Source organism: Tachysurus fulvidraco, chromosome 24 (genome assembly GCF_022655615.1).
Source record: "Tachysurus fulvidraco isolate hzauxx_2018 chromosome 24, HZAU_PFXX_2.0, whole genome shotgun sequence".
NCBI lineage: Eukaryota > Metazoa > Chordata > Actinopteri > Siluriformes > Bagridae > Tachysurus > Tachysurus fulvidraco.
In genome coordinates this window covers 16019667-16040092 of record NC_062541.1, presented here as the reverse complement: position 1 = coordinate 16040092, position 20426 = coordinate 16019667, and the positions used below count along the sequence as shown (strand labels likewise).

At 38.9% G+C, this 20426-nt stretch overlaps 1 protein-coding gene across 1 annotated transcript; it reads left to right on the top strand.

The window, feature by feature from the left end:
• The first annotated feature begins 10098 nt into the window (after positions 1–10098).
• On the top strand, positions 10099–17148 carry LOC113660392. Its single transcript, XM_047807747.1, has 11 exons — positions 10099–10298; positions 11143–11236; positions 11332–11449; positions 11560–11714; positions 12167–12315; positions 12405–12546; positions 14803–14920; positions 15031–15185; positions 15638–15786; positions 15876–16023; positions 16110–17148. The coding sequence occupies exons 1-11, from the start codon at positions 10263–10265 to the stop codon at positions 16157–16159; spliced, it is 1314 nt and encodes a 437-aa protein (XP_047663703.1). The 5' UTR covers positions 10099–10262; the 3' UTR covers positions 16160–17148.
• Positions 17149–20426: the final 3278 nt, after the last annotated feature.

The window sequence follows — 20426 nt, the reverse complement described above, 5'->3', positions numbered from 1 at the left end:
ACTGAATGACAAAATATGCTAAAATGCAGATGGGCACCAGGAAATGCCCCTAGCTTTTATGACGCCCCCAGCTTCCAGAGAATAAGCCGTTGGCTCTACTAAGACTGAAGCATCTGAAAGGAAGACTTGATAAAGATCCCAAATTCAAGGAAGACTACATTAAATTTATGGAAGGTGTATTTGAGGATGGTGATGCAGAGAGAGCTGAACACTCACCCAGGGCAGGAAATACGTGGTATATTCCTCACCAAGGTGTCTATCACCCAAGAAATCCAAACAAAATTAGGGTTGTGTTCGACTGCTCTGCCAAATATAATGGCACGGCCCTAAACGATCATTTGCTATCTGGACCTGATTTTACCAACGGCCTAACAGGAGTGCTTTGCAGATTCCACATATACCCAATTGCAGTCATCTGTGATGTTGAGAAGATGTTCCACAGGTTCCATGTAAGCCAGGAGGACAGAGATTGCTTACGGTTCCTCTGGTGGGAACATGGGGATACGAATTCTGAGAAAGTCCATCTTTTTGGAGCGACATCCTCTCCTGCTTGTGCAAATTATGGAATGAAGTATCTCCCAAGCCAAAATGAAAAGGAGTATCCTGCAGCAGCCAACTTCATACGGAAGAATTTCTATGTTGATAATGGCCTTGCTAGCGTAGAAGATGTGGACACAGCTATCAACCTTGTGATGGAAGCACAAAATGTGTGTGCTAAAGGAATATTGCATCTTCATAAGTTCTTCTCTAAGAACAGAAGTTCTGGAGTCAATTCCTGACAGTGAAAGAGCTAGTGGAGTTCAGGATGTGGACCTCAGTCATGACAACCTCCCTGTCCAGACTGTGTTGGGAGTAACGTGGAGTGTGAATAGCGATGCCTTCACCTTCAAGGTTGCTCTGGATGAGAAACCAGCAACACAGCGAGGAATCCTTTCTACTGTAGCTTCTGTGTTTGACCCTCTAGGCTTTCTAGCCCCTTTTCTACTGCAGGGAAAGAAAGTACTACAGGATGTGTGCCAAAAAGGCATTGAATGGGATGAACCGCTGCCTGGAGAGTTAAGACCCCAATGGGAAAGCTGGTTAAACGATCTAAAGAATCTGGAAAAACTTCAGATCCCCAGATGTTTCATTCCCCAAAATCTGGAAAGAGTGCAGACGGTCAGTGCACATATATATACGATTGCTCAGTGAAGACAAGGTGCACTGCTCTTTAGTCATAGGTAAAGCAAGGGTTGCACCCACAAAGGTTGTTACCATACCTAGACTCGAGTTAACAGCTGCAGTGGTCTCCTCAGCCGTCAGTAGTATGTTAAGAGAAAAACTGGAGCTCAAAATTGACCAAGAATATTTTTGGACTGATTCTAAAGTAGTCTTAGGTTACATCAATAACGATGCCCAAAGGTTCCATGTTTTCGTTGCCAATCGTGTCCAAAGAATCAGAGGAGCATCAGACCCTGCACAGTGGAACTACATCGATACAGTCCAAAATCCAGCGGATTAAGCATCTAGAGGCCTCAGTGTTTCAGAGTTGATTAATTCAGACTGGCTTACTGGACCAAAGTTCTTGTGGGAGATCTTGTTGGGAGATCCTGAAATCAAAACACAGGTCCTGCTAACTAAAGTAGTACAAGAGGACAATTTTTTGGAGAGATTTAATTGTTTCTCAAAATGGCATACAGCATTAAATGTGGTTGTGCGGACTCAGATACTAGCAAAAAGAGACAAAATACCAAAGCCCATAAATGTTGAAGACTTGAGGAAAGCCAGCATTGTACTCATAAAATTAGCACAAAGGGATGCCTTCATAAAGGAAATACTGGGCCATGACAAACTGCCAAATAACCATCCATTGTTCCAGCTTGACCCAGTGCTACAAGATGGTGTCCTTAGGGTGGGAGGGAGACTGAAAAAAGCTAACTTACCTCTGGACTTGAAGCATCATTTAATCCTGGGTTACTGCCACGATAAAAATCAGCATCAAGGCAGAGGGCAGACCCTCAATGATCTGAGAGCCAATGGTTACTGGGTCATTGGTGGCAGCAAAGTTGTAGCCAACTACATAAAACAGTGTGTTTCCTGCAGGAGAGCTCGCAGGCCAACAGAAACACAAAGGATGGCGGATCTACCTATCAATCGTACTGAACCATCACCACCCTTTTCATACTGTGGAATCGATTGTTTTGGGCCATTTCACACCAAACAAGGTCGCAAAGAGCAAAAGAGGTATGGTCTCATATTCACCTGTCTTTCCTCCAGAGCAGTCCACGTTGAAATGTTGGATGACTTGACAACTGATGCCCTATGGTGTTTTATAGCTATTCGTGGAGCTGTGAGAGAAATCAGGTCTGATCAAGGCTCAAATTTTGTCGGGGCAAAAAATTAACTGTCAAGAGCACTAAAGGAAGTAGATAAAGACAGACAGATTGCTTAACTAGCCCAAAAACAATGCGACTTCACAGTGAATGTGCCCCATGCCAGTCATATGAGTGGTATTTGGGAAAGGCAGATCAGGACCTTTAGGAGTGTTCTAAGCTGGGTCTTATTGCAAAGTGCTGGCAGATTAGATGATGCTTCTTTAAGAACATTCTTCTACGAAGCCATGTCAATTATCAACAGCCATCCACTGACCATCAACACACTCTAGGGCCCCTTACCCTAAACCATTTGCTTACTATAAAAGCTTCTGTGCCGCTGCCTCCACCAGGAAAATTTGTAGCAGAAGATATGTATGTCAAGAAAAGGTGGTGCAGGGTACAATATCTTGCAGAGCAATTCTGGTGTAGATGGAGGAGAGAATATCTTGCAAATATCACCCTCAGACAACTCTGGCATTCTCAAAAATAGAATGTGAGGATTGGAGATATTGTTATTGTCAACAAGGAAGAGATTCCACGCAATGAATGGAGGCTTGGAAGAGTGATTGATGTTTGTAAAGATGAAGATGGATTGGTGCGAAAGGTCACAATACAAATAGGAGATAGAAAGTTAGGTAAAGAGGGTAAAAGATACAATAACCTTTCCATTCTGGAACGTCCTATCTATAAGTTAGTTGTACTCATAGAAAACAACTAAATTGTGTTTCATTAGAAATATTTTAAACACTCACCCATATTATAGAATATTTGAAACGTTAAATATATGTAAGGGTTCGATAAATAACTGTTTCTGGTATGTGGTTCTGGAATTACTAGCTTTATTCAAACCTGTGCATAAAGTTCTCATAAATCAAAGTAATTGGTGGGAGTGTAAATGTCTGCAAGAAAGTTTAACTGTTCTTTGTTATTAATACAAGTTAATTTCAATGTATGAAAATTTAAACAGAAGGTTAAAAATGTAATATGTAATGTTCAGAGAATGTGTATGTGCATGTTTATTTAAAACCACGTGATGCCAGTGTTGCGCAGGACTATGGAATTATGGGTCAGAGCGTAGCAATGACATGGACACGTTAACATGCTGACATAAATGACTACCATTTATCTGCAAGTGGTTCAAAAAGGCACACACGGTAACTGTTAATAGCATGTCAAATATTATAATGTTGTTCATGTGCTGTTATGTAGGATGTATTATATATATAAGTTGTATATAAGTGTATTGTGCATTGTAATGTCATGATTGGGACTAATTATGAATGGATTGTAGTTTGTGGATGTCCTGGTCCCCTAGGAGACTTCCTGGAAGAAATGGACTCACTGCTTAGTGCTTTCCCTTCTGATAGCTCCCCCCTGACAGTGCTTGGTGACTTCAACCTCCCCTCTGACAAGCTACATTCTTCTTCCCTTCTGTCTCTTCTCAACTCTTTCTTCCTCACACTCAACTTGGCTTTCAGATGTGCTGCACAACAATCGAAGAGAGCTAAGATCATCAGAGAGAAAGTGGAAGAAATCAGAACTTGATGCAGATCTTGATTTTTACAGAACACTTCTTGTCAAGTTCTCCTCAGATGTGACTGCCAAGACTTCCTTCTACAAGGAAAAGCTTGAAGCTTCCTCACATGACCCTTGGAAATTCCACAACATCATCTCTTCTCTGCTCAACCCCCCGGCTCCACCTTCTTCATCCTCCCTGACTGCAGAAGACTTTGCTTCTTTCTACCAGGAGAAGATTGAGGAAATCTGCCGGACCTTCACTTCAGCCCCGACTGCACTTACATCTCAGAGTATGCATTCCCCTACACCTTCGTTGTCACATTTCTCAACTGTGGCAGCAGAAGAGATTTTACAACTCATCCAGTCCTGCAATCCTACCACCTGCCCATTGGATCCACTCCCTGCCACTATTCTCCAGACCATCTCACAAGACCTCTTGCCCTTCATTTCCACTATCGTCAATAGATCCATAGCATCTGGTCAGGTACCAACTACCTACAAGAGAGCAAGGGTTATTCCCATCCTGAAGAAACCTGCTCTGGATCCATCAGACATCAGTAACTACAGACCGGTATCACTTCTCTCATTTCTATCAAAAATTCTTGAACACATTGTCTATAATCAACTGTCTGTCTATCTCTCACAGAACAACCTCCAAGATCCCAAACAGTCTGGCTTTAAAGCAGCTCACTCTACAGAGACAGCCCTTTTGGATGTCTCTGAGAAGCTACATACTGCTAGATCAGCCAAACTGTCATCCGTCCTTATCCTCCTTGACCTTTCAGCAGCGTTTGATACGGTCAATCACTAGACTGTTTTGTCCACCCTCAAGAATCTTGGGATTTGCAGATCAGCTTGGGAATGGTTTGCCTCCTACCTGGAAGGACGCTCATATCAGGTAACATGGAGGGGAGTGACATCTGCTCCACGCAGACTCTCCACTGGCGTCCCACAGGGCTCAGTACTTTGTCCTCTTCTTTTCTCCCTGTATACTCACTCTGTATTACAGCATGTCTGGCAGAAATTTCATCATGGATGACTGCTCATCAGTTAAAGCTCAATCCTAGCAAAACTGAACTGCTGTTCATCCCAGGTGATTCATCCCCAGGTCATGATCTTGCCATATCCTTGCACAACGATCTGATCTCCCCTTCAGCCACAGCTCGCAACCTTGGGGTAACCATGGACAATCAACTGTCCTTTTCCTCTCATGTTGCTAATGTGACTCGCTCATGTCGGTTTCTTCTCTACAACATTAGAAGGATTCGGCCATTTTTGTCCATACAGACTGCTCAGGTACTTGTTCAGTCTCTTGTCATTTCTAGACTGGATCACTGCAGCACAATGCTGGCAGGTCTACCTATGGACGCAATCCGTCCTCTGCAAATGATCCAAAATGCAGCTGCCCGGCTTGTTTTCAACTTGCCAAAGTTCTCGCATACCACCCCGCTGCTGCGATCCCTCCACTGGCTTCCGGTAGCTGCACGCATCCCATTCAAAACACTGCTGTTGGCCTACAAAGCCAAAAATGGACCAGCTCCCTCTTACCTCAAAGCCCTCATCATTCCTCGCACTGCACCCCGCAACCTCCGATCTACCAGCACTGCTCGACTGGTTCCACCATCTCTCAGGGTAAGAGGCAAGTCTACTACAAGACTCTTCTCTGTTCTGGCACCAAGGTGGTGGAATGAACTACCCCTAGAGGTCCGGACAGCTGAGACACTGGCTATTTTCAAGCAGCGGTTGAAGACCTACTTATTCAGGAAACACTTCAACTAGCACTTCTTTCTTTATCTTTTGCATTTAAAAAAAAAACAAAAAAAAAAAACCTTTGACACTTTTTCATTGTAACTTTGAAAAATGTTTTAAACTCATGGTATCTTAAGTATGTAACCTAGTGAACCAGCATTAATGTATTCAATGTTAGAGATTTAAGCACTTATGTACGTCGCTCTGGATAAGGGCGTCTGCCAAATGCTGTAAATGTAAATGTAAATGTATTATGATTGTGAGATGTGTATTTGAATGTTATATGTTTATATTTTTTATAGTTTTCACGGTGTCTCAAGAGAGAGCAAGTGAGAGAGTGTAAATAAATTCAAACGACATCAATACGATGCGTGGGCATTATTTTATGGATGGATGGATGGATTTTTTATTAATATATATATTCCTATCTGTTAGCCCTGAATCTTATGTTGTTATGATTATTTATTTCTTTTATTTTTAAGTCCATTTAAATAGTTAAATAAACAATAATCTGTTTACTTTCATTTCATGCAGCCTATTAGGGTGGGTGCCATAATCCTCATCCTGCAGCTATGCCTTGTGATCAATTTTAACTTTACTGAATATTCTGGAAACTATACAAGTGCAGGCAAGTTTGTGCATTGTTTTTGAAGCCTCTGGTAAATTATTGTCTGTCAGTTAGAACTTTAAATACACTGACAACTTAAATCTATATTTTCAGAGCCTAAGATGGATATGGAGTGCCTTAATGATTACATAACAGATATGATGTGTAGTTTGACTTCAGACCAACAGCTCATCTGCCCCGAGTACAATGTGTCTCTATTTAACGCGTGAGTACATCAGTAGACCCTAAATGAACAACAACGTCCAAAAATATGTAAAATGAACGTTTTCTTAACTGGCACATCTGTTCAGTTTGCTGTTCCTTCTGTTCCTTACTGTTTTACAGAAGAACACTTCAAAGATTTACTTGTGATTTAAAGCAACGTATTTCCAGCTCATGTGAATGCACAGTGCATGTGGACTCTGGCTTTGTTTTGGGAGAAGAATACACGTTTAAGGTGTTGAGAAAAGAAAACCTACTGTTCACTACAAACTTCGGTACTACAGAAAACAGTAAGTAGGCACAACATGTAACTGAATGGTTTATGGTTTAAATGTAATCTTAAGCGATGATTACACTTTATTTTTGCAGTGTCTGAGAATGAAAAATGTGTTTAAATTATTTAAGCAATTAACACGGCTGCGTCTCATCTGTGTTTGGTGTTTTGTGGTCCACAATAGTCGCATCTTAACAACATCTTATTTTATCATTGGCCACAGCTTGTGTTAACATTAGCCACATTATGTTCTAACATGTGCCCCATCTTTTACTGTTATATTTGTAGCTTTTATAATTGAACTTATTGCCAATTCATGAATTCATTTCTTTTAAACACTTAAACCTACAAAACCTGTCATAATGACAGTCAAGGAAACAAAGAATGGAAACTTTCTCATTGCTTTGGACACGATTTATAGGATTAAAGCCTGTATTCAGCGATGACCTGAATACGGAGCTCACTTACTACATCGAAGGAAGCAAAGGGACGAGAAAAAATGTAAGTGAGCTGTACGTCAGTTCGCATAATAGTGAAAAAGTAAATAACTGAACTTTACATTTGCAGTTATTTTTTGTTTCTTCATACAGGTGATCGTACCAACAAAAGACCAGTATGAGCTTGTAGGCAGAAACCTTGAGTCAAATTCCAACTGTATTGTGATGGCAAAAATACAATCTCTCTTAAATGACAGATTCAGTGACTACAGTGATCCATATAGGTTTTCTACACGTAAGTCTTTTTTTATTTCAATTAAAAATATGATCCCATTTACTAAAAAAAACAATTGACTGTATTACATCCTTCTGTGTCCTCAGCCTCAGGACTAGGTCAAGCTAATAATTCCCCTCATATTGTGAATAGAAATGTTAGGAGTGGAGTAACTGCCATACAAAGTGCACATGGTTATCCTTTTGTGACAATCTCATCCAATACTATAAAGAAACAAAGTGAAATTAATGCAGCAAAAAGAGAGAAAAGAAATAAGAGACAACAAAGACAGAGAGTGAGGAAAAAGGAAGATGTGGAAAATAAACTAAAAGAAATGGGGAAATTGTTATATGACATAAAGAAATTGAATATATCTTATTAAAACTGTAAAGAAAAAGATCTAGAAGGAAGCTGATTCAACCCAAAGAGGAACAGACACTGTACCCAGACAGTTGGATCAAGATTATAGAATTGTTATGAATTTTCTCTTTCATTTTATAGAATGACAAGTTTCATTTACCTTTATATGAATTTATGCAACCATTATGTGATTAAGAAATTATATAATTTTCATTAGTATGTTTAGATATTAAGACAGAGAGTAACAGTGAAAGCTTAAAAGGACATCACAAGGCTTTTTGTCAGCAGAATAAGAACACACAGTCAGACGTGCAGCCTAGGAGACTTCTCAGGATGTTTTGCAGAAGCAGGAGATCATGAGAGACCTGACGGTATGCTGACAGAGGCAGAATGATTTGAACTATTTAAAGGAGATTTTGTTTGTAATTTTCTTTTCTTTTACATTACATATATTACACACATCTATTTGTATTACACTACTTTTAATAAAAACAAGGCCTCCCATTGTGAGGATCCTGAAAAGACAAAAAGGTCTAAGTCTGTGTCCTTCATCTAAAGATTCAATCAATAAAATAGGTAGAAGAACTAGCAGCAGAACCTTTGTTAGAAGACAGAGGGACTTCGAACGATATATCAAGGTACAGTAAGAGCAACTCTAATTGTTGATCTTGTGTTTCCAAAACTAACCCGTGCAAACTAGAACACATCCTTTAGTGGGGTTGTGGAAGGGTTTCCTACACAATCCGAAAACAAGTGTCACTAGAGGACATGCATGTCAGTATAATTTCTTCAATATGTATAACTCTGATCATCAACATTTTTATCACCTACTATTTATGCAGCAAGTAAGAATGCTTCCATTTTATTTCCTTTAGATATTTTATTTACAGTTTTTACAGTTAGTTGGATGTTAGTATTAAAGTGGGAATATAAACAGCATATTTACAGTTTAAATTACATTGTGTAAATCTTTTGATTGCAGAATCCTGATTGTTTGGTGGGACAAGATTCCTACTCCGAAAATAGCTACTAGTTTTGTAAAACAGGTAGGCAGCGTTTTTGTTCCTATTAACTGTTGTACCCATTTTTTTTAAATGAGTGGATTAAATAGCGTACACGCCGCATCCGAAAGGCAAGACGTTTTACCGTCAGTTTAATTATGATCTGTGGCACAAAAAACCAACAAAGAAAAGTTTCAAAGAGAGAGAGAGCAAGCATTATGTCTATGTCTTTGTGTTATGTAGCACCCTGATCCTGGAGAAACGTATCATATCACTGTGTACTGCAACAGCTATATATGGTTGTAATGACAATAAAAGCTTCTTGACTTGACTTGACTTGAAACGGACTTTCCTCTTCTATTAAGTATAGACTAGTGATAAAGACTCATATGGACTTTTCTCTTCCATTAACAGGGCTGTTATGTGTCACGCATTGAGAGTGACAGTCCCTCATGTCGGTCTTTTGTCATGCTCTCCCACCACACATCGTATTTGTCACGCAGAAAACCTTTTTGACTATTTATCATATATTTAATAAGCCGCAGCGCCCAAAATGTATCAGTCCGCACTGCTGTCTCTATGGAACCGGGCAGGAATCAAGGAATCGTCTCAGTTCTTAGTCGATCCTGACACTTACATAACAGAAAAAAGAGGCTACACAATAGCCAAACAGAAAATAGCACTTTCTGGGTAAGATTTAACACAACAACCAATTAAAAAAAACATTCATTAGTGAGGGTATTTTCTTTTGTCGGTTTGAACAAAAGCTCACGAAACAGCTTGTCTCTGGATGGGACATTGTCCTCAATCATGACCCTAAAAGTGTCTGGGCTTGTGCTGAACTGTTTTATATGGGAGAAACATTACAAATGATAAAGGAGTCCAAAAAGGTAACAAACACTTACAATAAACAACACCAGTCATAATCAATCTCTCTCTCTCTCTCTCTCTCTCTCTCTCTCTCTCTCTCTCTCTCTCTCTCTCTCTCTCTGTCACACACAAATTAATAAATGGAAACAAAACAAATTCTTTGTATTTGGTTAAATTGCGGTCAGTGATCCTTACTCCCCCATTTTTTTATATTTTTTTGTTAAGGGGGTGGTTGTAGATGTCTTCAAAACATGAGAGCCCCTCGCAATCCTCGAGTGTAATTTCTTATTGTACTGAAATGACTGTGTGTGTGTGTGTGTGTGTGTGTGTGTGTGTGTGTGTGTGTGTGTGTGTGGGTTGGTGGGGGCTGGGGGGAGGGGGTGTGCTTAGGGGTGTGAAGCGTTCTTACGCTTTTCCACAGAACGACTGTTGCTCAGTTGTTCCAGTAAAAACACACCCACTCTGCCCAGTCCCGCAATGAAGAAGTGAGGTTCTGGTTGTTCCCAAACGCGCCTTCAGTGCCATCAACGCGATGGAAAGTAAACACGGTTAAAACAGAAAACGTGTTATGTGGACGAAGAAAACCGACAGATGAGATGAGAGGAATAACCTGGAAATCATTTTACGCACCGGTGAGTTTGTGAAGCGCGTAAAAGCCTTTATATCTCTGTAGAAGTTCCTAGAAAGATTAATGGGCGTAAATTTCATAGTACAGTGGGGGGGAGGGGGGGCAATAAATATTAAATTTCTCATGAGCAATTTTTGAAGGGGACACAAATAATATAGTCTAATTGTACTTATAAAGACATGTCCTCACAGTGAAAAACTTTCCTTTTATCATTATTATTATTATTATAGCATATAGACTGTGTCATTATGGTTATTTTCAAAGTTTTTCTCAGGTTCTATGACAAAGCAGATTTTTCTTCAAAACTATTTATTGCATTGTTTGTGTTGTTTACAGTTAAGCCATCAACATACAATAAAATATAAACATGACTGTTATTGTGAAATATATATACACACACACAGCAGTGAAGACAGACACAGCAGTGAACACACACACCGTAAACACACACCCAGCAGTTTCTGCGGTTTTTTTTTCTACTTAAACAATTATTAAAGTATACATACATATATGTTTCACAATAGAGAGTGCGATATATATATTTTTTTAATGGGGGGGGGGGGGGTGATCCTCGGATGTGGGGGACAACCCTCGGATGTCCCCTCCGTCCCCCCGCGGGATTTACGCCCATATATATATATATATATATGTGTGTGTGTGTGTGTGTGTGCGTGTGTGCGTGTGTGCGTGCGCGCGCGTGCGTGCGTGTGTGTTTTATTAATATATATTCCTATCTGTTTGCCCTGAATCTTATAATGTTATTATTATTTATTTCCTTTTTTAAAAGTCCATTTAAATAGTTAAATAAACAATAATCTGTTTTTGTTGTTTACTTTCATTTCATGCAGCCTATTAGGGTGGGTGCCATAATCCTCATCCTGCAGATAGGCCTTGTGATCAGTTTTAACTTTACTGAATCTTCTGGAAACTATACAAGTTCAGGCAAGTTTGTGCATTGTTTTTGAAGCCTCTGGTAATTTATTGTCTGTCAGTTAGAACTTTAAATACACTGACAACTTAAATCTATATATTTTCAGAGCCTAAGATGGATCTGGAGTGCCTTAATGATTACATAACAGAGATGATGTGTAGTTTGACTTCAGACCAACAGCTCCTCTGCCCCGAGTACAGTCTCAATGTGACTGTATTTAACGCGTGAGTACATCAGTAGACCCTAAATTAACAACAACGTCCAAAAATATGTAAAATGAACGTTTTCTCAACTGGCACATCTGTTCAGATTGCTGTTCCTTGCTGTTTTACAGAAGATTTACTTGCGATTTACAGCAACTTAAATCCAGCTCATGTGAATGCACAGTGCATGTGAACTCTGGCTTTGTTTTGGGAGAGGAATACAAGGTTAATGTGTTGAGAAACAAAAGCCCACTGTTCACTACAAACTTCGGTACTACAGAAACCAGTAAGTAGGCACAACATCTAACTGAATTGTTTATGGTTTAAATTTAACCTTAAGAGATGATCACACTTTATTTTTGCAGCGTCTGAGAATGAAAGAGGTGTTTAAATTATTTAAGTAATTAACACGGCTGCGTCTCATCTGTGTTTGGTGTTTTGTGGTCCACAATAGTCACATCTTATCTTAACAACATCTTATTTTATCATTGGCCACAGCTTGTGTTCTCACAGGTGCCCCATCTTGTCATGTTAGTAATGTCAGTTCCCTGTATTTATAAGAAGGATCAAAATGATCCCAAGCAATTCTTATGTGTTGAAGAGAATTTATTGACAGTAGCTCAGTAACTAGATCATATTGTATACTGTTATATACAACACATTTATCTGTTACTGTTATATTTGTAGCATTTATAATTGAACTTATTGCCAGTTCATGAATTCATTTCTTTTAAACAGTTAAACCTAAAAAACCTGTCATAAGGACAGTCAAGGAAACAAAGAATGGAAACTTTCTCATTGCTTGGGACACGGCTTATAATGACTCTGATGACCTGATTGCGGAGCTCACTTACTACATCGAAGGAAGCAAAGGGACGAGAAAAAAAGTAAGTGAGCTGTATGTTAGTACGCATAATAGTGAAAACGTAAATAACTGAACTTTACATTTGCAGCTATTTTTTGTTTCTTCATACAGGTGATCATAACAACAAAAGGCCAGCATGAGCTTGTAGGCAGAAACCTTGAGTCAAATTCCAACTATATTGTGATGGCAAGAATACAATCTCACTTAAATTACAGATTCAGTGACTACAGTGATCCATATAGGTTTTCTACACGTAAGTCTTTTTTATTTCAATTAAAAATATGATCCCATTTACTAAATAAAACAATTGACTGTATTACATCATTCTGTGTCCTCAGCCTCATCTCTGGCCTTACTGTCCACAAGGAAATGTATTCAGAACATATGTCTCACTATAAAGACACTATTGCTAAAGCTAAATCTACATACTATTCTGGCTTAATCGGTTCTAATGAAGGGAATTCAAAGCTTCTTTTTTCCTTATTGAAAAATTTTACAACACCCACCAACTCACTTCCCTCTCATTTGTACTCATCTGATTTCTGCAATACTTTAGCATCATTCTTTACCTCAAAAATTGAAGGCATTCATCGTCAACTTATGGCCACTCCTGTTTCTACTCCATGTGTCTCAGTTCTACCTGTTCCTACACAATTGTTCTCTGAGTTTATTCTGCCCACAATTGATGATATCTTAAAACTTATTCATCAATCTAAATCTTCAACCTGTGTTCTTGATCCTTTACCAACTGTCCTTGTTAAGGCTACTGCTTCCTCTCTGTCCCAGTTTATTATGGATATTATTTATTCTTCCCTTACCACTGGGGCTGTTCCTTCTCTTTTCAAAACAGCTGCTGTAACTCCAATTCTAAAGAAACCAGGTTTGGACACCAACAACCTTAATCATTTTCGTCCTATTTCTAATCTTCCTTTCATTTCTAAAATTTTGGAAAAAGTTGTTGCTGCTCAACTTCATATCCACTTGTCTGGCAATAATCTATATGAACAATTCCAATCTGGTTTTCGCCCATTTCATAGCACTGAAACAGCTCTATTAAAAGTCACAAACGATTTGCTTATAGCAGCTGATTCTGGTTTACTATCCATCCTCCTTCTCCTTGATCTGAGTGCAGCTTTTGCTACAATTTCCCACGATATTCTTTTAGACAGGCTTTCCACTATTGGCATCACCAACACGCCTCTGAAATGGTTTCATTCATATCTCTCTGATCGCACACAGTTTGTTCAACTAAAATCATTCACCTCTTCTGTAGTTTCCGTTACCTCTGGTGTTCCCCAGGGCTCTGTTCTTGGCCCTTTGTTATTTATTACTTACCCTTTACCCCTTGGTCATATTTTTCATAAACATCAGGTTAAGTTTCATTGCTATGCGGATGACACCCAGCTCTACCTTTCCACAAAACCACATTCCAAACTCCCTCCATCTGCTCTTTCTGATTGTCTCATTGACATAAAATCATGGTTTTCAGCAAATTTTCTTAAACTAAATAGCAATAAAACAGAATTTCTCCTCATAGGCACAAAAACTGTGCTTAACAAATTTTCGAATTTTCTTATTTCCATTGATGATTCTCTCATAGCTCCCTCATCTCAGGTTAAGAGTCTTGGTGTCATCTTTGATAGTACCCTTTCTTTTACCTCACATGTAAATAATGTTACTCGGGCTGCATACTTTCACCTTCGAAATATCAATAGGCTTCGTTCCTTTCTCACCACTCAATCTACCACCACTCTTATTCACAGTCTAGTAACCTCCCGGCTTGACTACTGTAATTCTCTTCTCATTGGGCTTCCTCACAAAACCCTTCATAAGCTACAACTCGTTCAAAACTCTTCTGCCCGTATTATCACTCGTACTCCCTCTATCCATCATATTACACCTGTTCTGGAACAGCTACACTGGCTTCCCATTAATTTTCGTATCAAGTATAAAATTCTTCTTCTAACATTTAAAGCTATCCACAATCTTGCACCTTCATATCTTCTTGATCTTCTTCATACTCCAAAACCAACTCTCTTAGGTCTTCTTCTTCCACTCATTTCATTGTTCCCTCTTTCCGTCTTGTAACGATGGGGAACAGAGCTTTCAGTTACTCTGCACCTCAGCTCTGGAACTCACTTCCATCTGAGCTCCGTAATATTGATTCTCTTTCATCATTTAAATCTCAGCTTAAAACTCATCTGTTTAGTTTAGCATATTCTAGATCATGATTTGTAATGTTGGTCCAATTTTTTTTTTTTTTTTTTTTTTTTCTATGTAAGTATTGTATAACTATATTTTTTGTTGTTTTTCTTCTTCTTTTGTACGGTGACCTTGAGTGTTAGAAAGGCGCCTTTAAATAAAATGTATTATTATTATTATTATTATTATTATTATTATTATTATTATTATTATTATTATTATTATCATTGTTTTTGAAGCCTCTGGTAATTTATTGTCTGTCAGTTAGAACTTTAAATACACTGACAACTTAAATCTATATTTTCAGAGCCTAAGATGGATCTGGAGTGCCTTAATGATTACATAACAGAGATGATGTGTAGTTTGACTTCAGACCAACAGCTCCTCTGCCCCGAGTACAGTCTCAATGTGACTGTATTTAACGCGTGAGTACATCAGTAGACCCTAAATTAACAACAACGTCCAAAAATATGTAAAATGAACGTTTTCTCAACTGGCACATCTGTTCAGATTGCTGTTCCTTGCTGTTTTACAGAAGATTTACTTGCGATTTACAGCAACTTAAATCCAGCTCATGTGAATGCACAGTGCATGTGAACTCTGGCTTTGTTTTGGGAGAGGAATACACGGTTAATGTGTTGAGAAACAAAAGCCTACTGTTCACTACAAACTTCGGTACTACAGAAAACAGTAAGTAGGCACAACATCTAACTGAATGGTTTATGGTTTAAATTTAACCTTAAGAGATGATCACACTTTATTTTTGCAGCGTCTGAGAATGAAAGAGGTGTTTAAATTATTTAAGTAATTAACATGGCTGCGTCTCATCTGTGTTTGGTGTTTTGTGGTCCACAATAGTCACATCTTATCTTAACAACATCTTATTTTATCATTGGCCACAGCTTGTGTTCTCACATGTGCCCCATCTTGTCATGTTAGTAATGTCAGTTCCCTGTATTTATAAGAAGGATCAAAATGATCCCAAGCAATTCTTATGTGTTGAAGAGAATTTATTGACAGTAGCTCAGTAACTAGATCATATTGTATACTGTTATATACAACACATTTATCTGTTACTGTTATATTTGTAGCATTTATAATTGAACTTATTGCCAGTTCATGAATTCATTTCTTTTAAACAGTTAAACCTAAAAAACCTGTCATAAGGACAGTCAAGGAAACAAAGAATGGAAACTTTCTCATTGCTTGGGACACAGCTTATAATGACTCTGATGACCTGATTGCGGAGCTCACTTACTACATCGAAGGAAGCAAAGGGACGAGAAAAAATGTAATTGAGCTGTATGTCAGTACGCATAATAGTGAAAAAGTAAATAACTGAACTTTACATTTGCAGCTATTTTTTGTTTCTTCATACAGGTGATCGTACCAACAAAAGGCCAGTTTAAGTACGAGCTTGTAGGCAGAAACCTTGAGTCAAATTCCAACTATATTGTGATGGCAAGAATACAATCTCTCTTAAATGACAGATGCAGTGACTACAGTGATCCATATAGGTTTTCTACACGTAAGTCTTTTTTTATTTCAATTAAAAATATGATCCCATTTACTAAATAAAACAATTGACTGTATTACATCATTCTGTGTCCTCAGCCTCATCTCTAAAGAACTATGTCAAGCTAATAATTCCCCTCATATTGTGAATAGAAATGTTAGGAGTGGAATAACTGCCATATCACGTGTAACTGCCATACAAAGTGCACATGGTTATCCTTATGTGACAATCTCATCCAATACTATAAAGAAACAAAGTGAAATTAATGCAGCAAAAAGAGAGAAAAGAAATAAGACAACAAAGACAGAGAGAGGAAGCTGTGGAAAATAAACTAAAAGAAATGGGGAAATTGTTATATGACACAAAGAAATTGAATATATCTGATTAAAACTTTAAAGAAAAATATCTAGAAGGAAGCTGATTCAACCCAAAGAGGAACAGACACTGTACCTAGACAGTTGGATCAAGACCCATCTTCTTGCTGAAAGAAGATTATAGAATTGTTATGAATTTTCTTTTTCATTTTATAGAATGACAAGTTTCATTTACCTTTATATGAATTTATGTAACCATTATGTGATTAAGAAATTATATAATTTTCATTAGTATGTTTAGATATTAAGACAGAGTAACAGTGAAAGCTTAAAAGGACATCACAAGGCTTTGTGTCAGCAGCTCTGTGTCAGCAGAATAAGAACACACAGTCAGACGTGCAGCCTAGGAGACTTCTCAGGATGTTTTGCAGAAGCATGAGATCATGAGAGACCTGATGGTATGCTGACAGAGTCAGAATGACGTTATGAGTTCATACTAATAAATGGTATAAATAGGGTTTTAGAACCAGTTATCGGTGTGCATTCACCGTGAAGCAAGCTCTGTGTGTTATACTAAGTTATTGCTTATAGATAGTGCATCAGGAGAAAAAACTCAGGCTTACACTTGGAGAGTGTTTCTTGGTTTGTTTTATTTTTGTATTTTACTTATTTCTACTTACGCTAGAATTGTTTGACTATTTGAAGGAGATTTTGTTTGTAATTTTCTTTTCTTTTACATTACATATATTACACACATCTATTTGTATTACACTTTTAATAAAAACAAGGCCTCCCATTGTGAGGATCCTGAAAAGACAAAAAGGTCTAAGTCTGTCTCCTTCATCTAAAGATTCAACCAATAGAATAGGTAGAAGAACTTGAAGCAGAACCTTTATTAGAAGACCGAGGGACTTCGAACAATACCTGCATTCAAGGTACAGTAAGAGCAACTCTAATTGTTGATCTTGTGTTTTCAAAACTATCCCGTGCAAACTAGGACACATCCTTTAGTGGGATTGTGGAAGAGTTTCCTACACAATCCAAAAACACTTGTCACTAGAGGACACGTATGTCAGTATAATTTCTTCAATATGTATAGCTCTGATCATCAGCATTTTTATCACCTACTATTTATGCAACAAGTAAGAAGGCTTCCATTTTATTTCCTTTAGATATTTTATTTACAGTTTTTACAGTTAGTTGGATGTTAGTATTAAAGCGGGGATATAAACAGCATATTTACAGTTTAAATTACATTGTGTAAATCTTTTGATTGCAGAATCCTGATTGTTTGGTGGGACAAGATTCCTATTCCGAAAATAGCTACTAGTTTTGTAAAACAGGTACGCACCGTTTTTGTTCCTATTAACTGTTGTACCCATTTTTTTTAAATGAGTGGATTAAATAGCGTACACGCTGCATCCGAAAGGCAAGACGTTTTACCGTCAGTTTTATTATGGGTCTGTGGCACAAAAAAACAACAAAGAAAAGTTTCAAAGAGAGTGAGAGAGAGAGAGAGAGAGAGAGAGAGAGAGAGCATTATGTCTATATTATTTCCAAAAGCTAAGATAGCATTCTGTCTCTCATACGTTTGACTTTCATCAGGTCCCAAACTTGCTGTCATTTCAAAACGACTTCTCACCTGACAATCTCGACACTTCAAAGCTGCTCCACTCCGGAGACAAGATCTGGTAATTCTTTTCATTTATACACATTTGAGAAGTATTCAAAGAAACACAAAGTCCTATTAATATTAAGAGCTTTTTCTTCTAAAGTCCTGCTGTTTTCCTGACATCAAACAGGCCTACGTCTTCTCCGGTAGACGTCTGTTGGAAAAAATCCTGATATGTGCTCTTATTATATGAACTATTACAATTGATGTTGTAGGACATATGGGGGTAGGCCAGATATTGTAATAGTGTTGAGCTATATGAGTTATATGATTCTAATATAATATATATATATATATATATATATATATATATATATATATATATATATATATATATATATATATATATATATATATAGTGTTAGATGCCTTGAGACAAGTGTTAACAGAAATAAGGGGGTTTATTGGGTGTATTGAAGTTATAAAACTCAGTACTCAGAACTCTGAGAATCTGAGAAAAACAAGAAAAAGGGAACCTGTCCTTTAGGTGAGAACAGAGGAACTTAGGCTTAAAATACTATGCATGTGCAGGCCCAGTCTGGACAAACAAGACAGACTGAGATCATAAGTCTAGCAAACTTAAGGAGTCAGCATAAACAGATCTCCACATATATGCAAAACAACATTATAAAATGCAAAAGCTAAGCTTATGTAATAATGCAGTACTTTTACTAACCAGATAAAAAATCTAATTGTAAGTCGAATACCACTAATATATAATCCAGTTGATTTGGAACCTGATGTTACTGTAATCAAGAAAATCATGTCCTAAAATATGATCATAAAATGTCGTATGTCATAATCAGACTAAATCAGAACTCCTATATCATAGGTGATGGTAGGTGATTGGGGATTGAGTATCTTCACTGATCTGATCAGTTTATATGTTTATGTTATATGTAGAGATGTGATTAATCCAGTGTAGAACAAATGATTTATATGTGATTGTCAGGGAAATCATACACAACATACACATAGTATAGGCGTACAATACAGGTAATTATAGTAATCATACAGGTAATCATGTAGTATAGGTATACAATACAGGTAATCATCTTATGTATATGTGTAAGAAAGATTCCTCCTCGCACTCATCCGCGTCTCTTTACCTCTGCAAACAATAGGAGCGCTCCGGAGCACTGAGAGAACAAACCACACGAGTGAAATCAAATCTGGTTTATTCCAAACAGCTGCTCAAAGAACTGAGCGACAGAACAGAATATATACGCACTGAAATACAGTAAGCTATGGTGTATGAGATAAGGCGGAGGCCAAGTTTTGTCAACATAGATAGGGGTTCCGGAGTACTGGCTGGGTGGTGAGAGCCTCCTTGAGCTGGCGGAACGCCCGTTCTGTGCCATCCGTCCAGTGCACCCGATCCGGCTGACCTTTCTTGGTGAGGTCTGAAAGAGGGGCAGCTAGAGAGGAGAAGTTAGGCACAAAGCGTCTGTAATAACTCGCTAATCCCAAAAAGGCCCGTACCTGTTTCTTTGACGTGGGCCGGGGGTATTCTCTCACGACCAATGCAGTAGCCCAGATACTGGGCCTCAGACAAGCCCAGGTGGCACTTGTGGGGGTTTGCCGTAAGACCGGATGTCCGGAGGGCCCCCAGAACCTCCCCCAGATGGAACAGGTGATCGGACCAGGTGGAGGAATGAATTACTACATCGTCCAGGTAGGTGGCAGCGAAGGCGCGGAGAGCCTAGAGGACGATGTCCATGAGACGTTGGAAGGTGACCGGGGCCCCGAACGGAAGGACCCGGTACTGCCAGTGGCCATGTGCGGTGCTGAAGGCGGTCTTTGGCTTTGCCTCCGGCGCCAGGGCAACTTGCCAATAGCCCTTCGTCAAGTCCAGGGTGGGAATAAATCGAGCCTTCCCCAGCCGCTCCACTAGTTCGTCTACTCGGGGGAGGGGATAACTGTCGAAATCTGAAATCTGGTTGAGCCTCCGGAAGTCGTTGCAGAGAGGAACGGACCCATCTGGTTTAGGCACCAGCACAATGGGTCTGGACCAAGGGCTGGCCGATTCCTCGATAATCCCCTCTTTCAACATACGTTCTACCTCCTCTTCGATGGTAGCGCGTCGGGCTTCTGGGACCCTATATGGTCGTTGCCGTACCACCACCCCAGGAGGGGTCTTGAACTCATGGTGTACCAGTGCCGTGCGTCCTGGGCGAGATGAGAAGACATCTGCGAACTGGTCCAGGAGCTCTGTGAGGTCGTGCTGCTGGGCTGGTGTGAGATCCTCTCCCCTCCGTACTAGGGTCCGTTCTAGGGGATCTGTGTGAAGGGAAGCAAAGGCAGACACCACAGCCGGCGGGGGAATCCACTTTTTTAAAAGGTTGATGTGATATAGCTTGGTGTCTGCACGCTTACCTGGCTGTTGTATCTTATAGTTCACTGGACCCACCTTTTTGAGGACCGTGTAC

Coding starts and splice junctions, on each gene's coding strand:
- LOC113660392 (XM_047807747.1), top strand. CDS start 10,263: ATGAGAGGAATAACCTGGAAATCATTTTACGCACCG. Junction 10,299..11,142: donor GGAAATCATTTTACGCACCG/GTGAGTTTGTGA, acceptor CATTTCATGCAG/CCTATTAGGGTGGGTGCCAT. Junction 16,024..16,109: donor TCCATATAGGTTTTCTACAC/GTAAGTCTTTTT, acceptor CTGTGTCCTCAG/CCTCATCTCTAAAGAACTAT.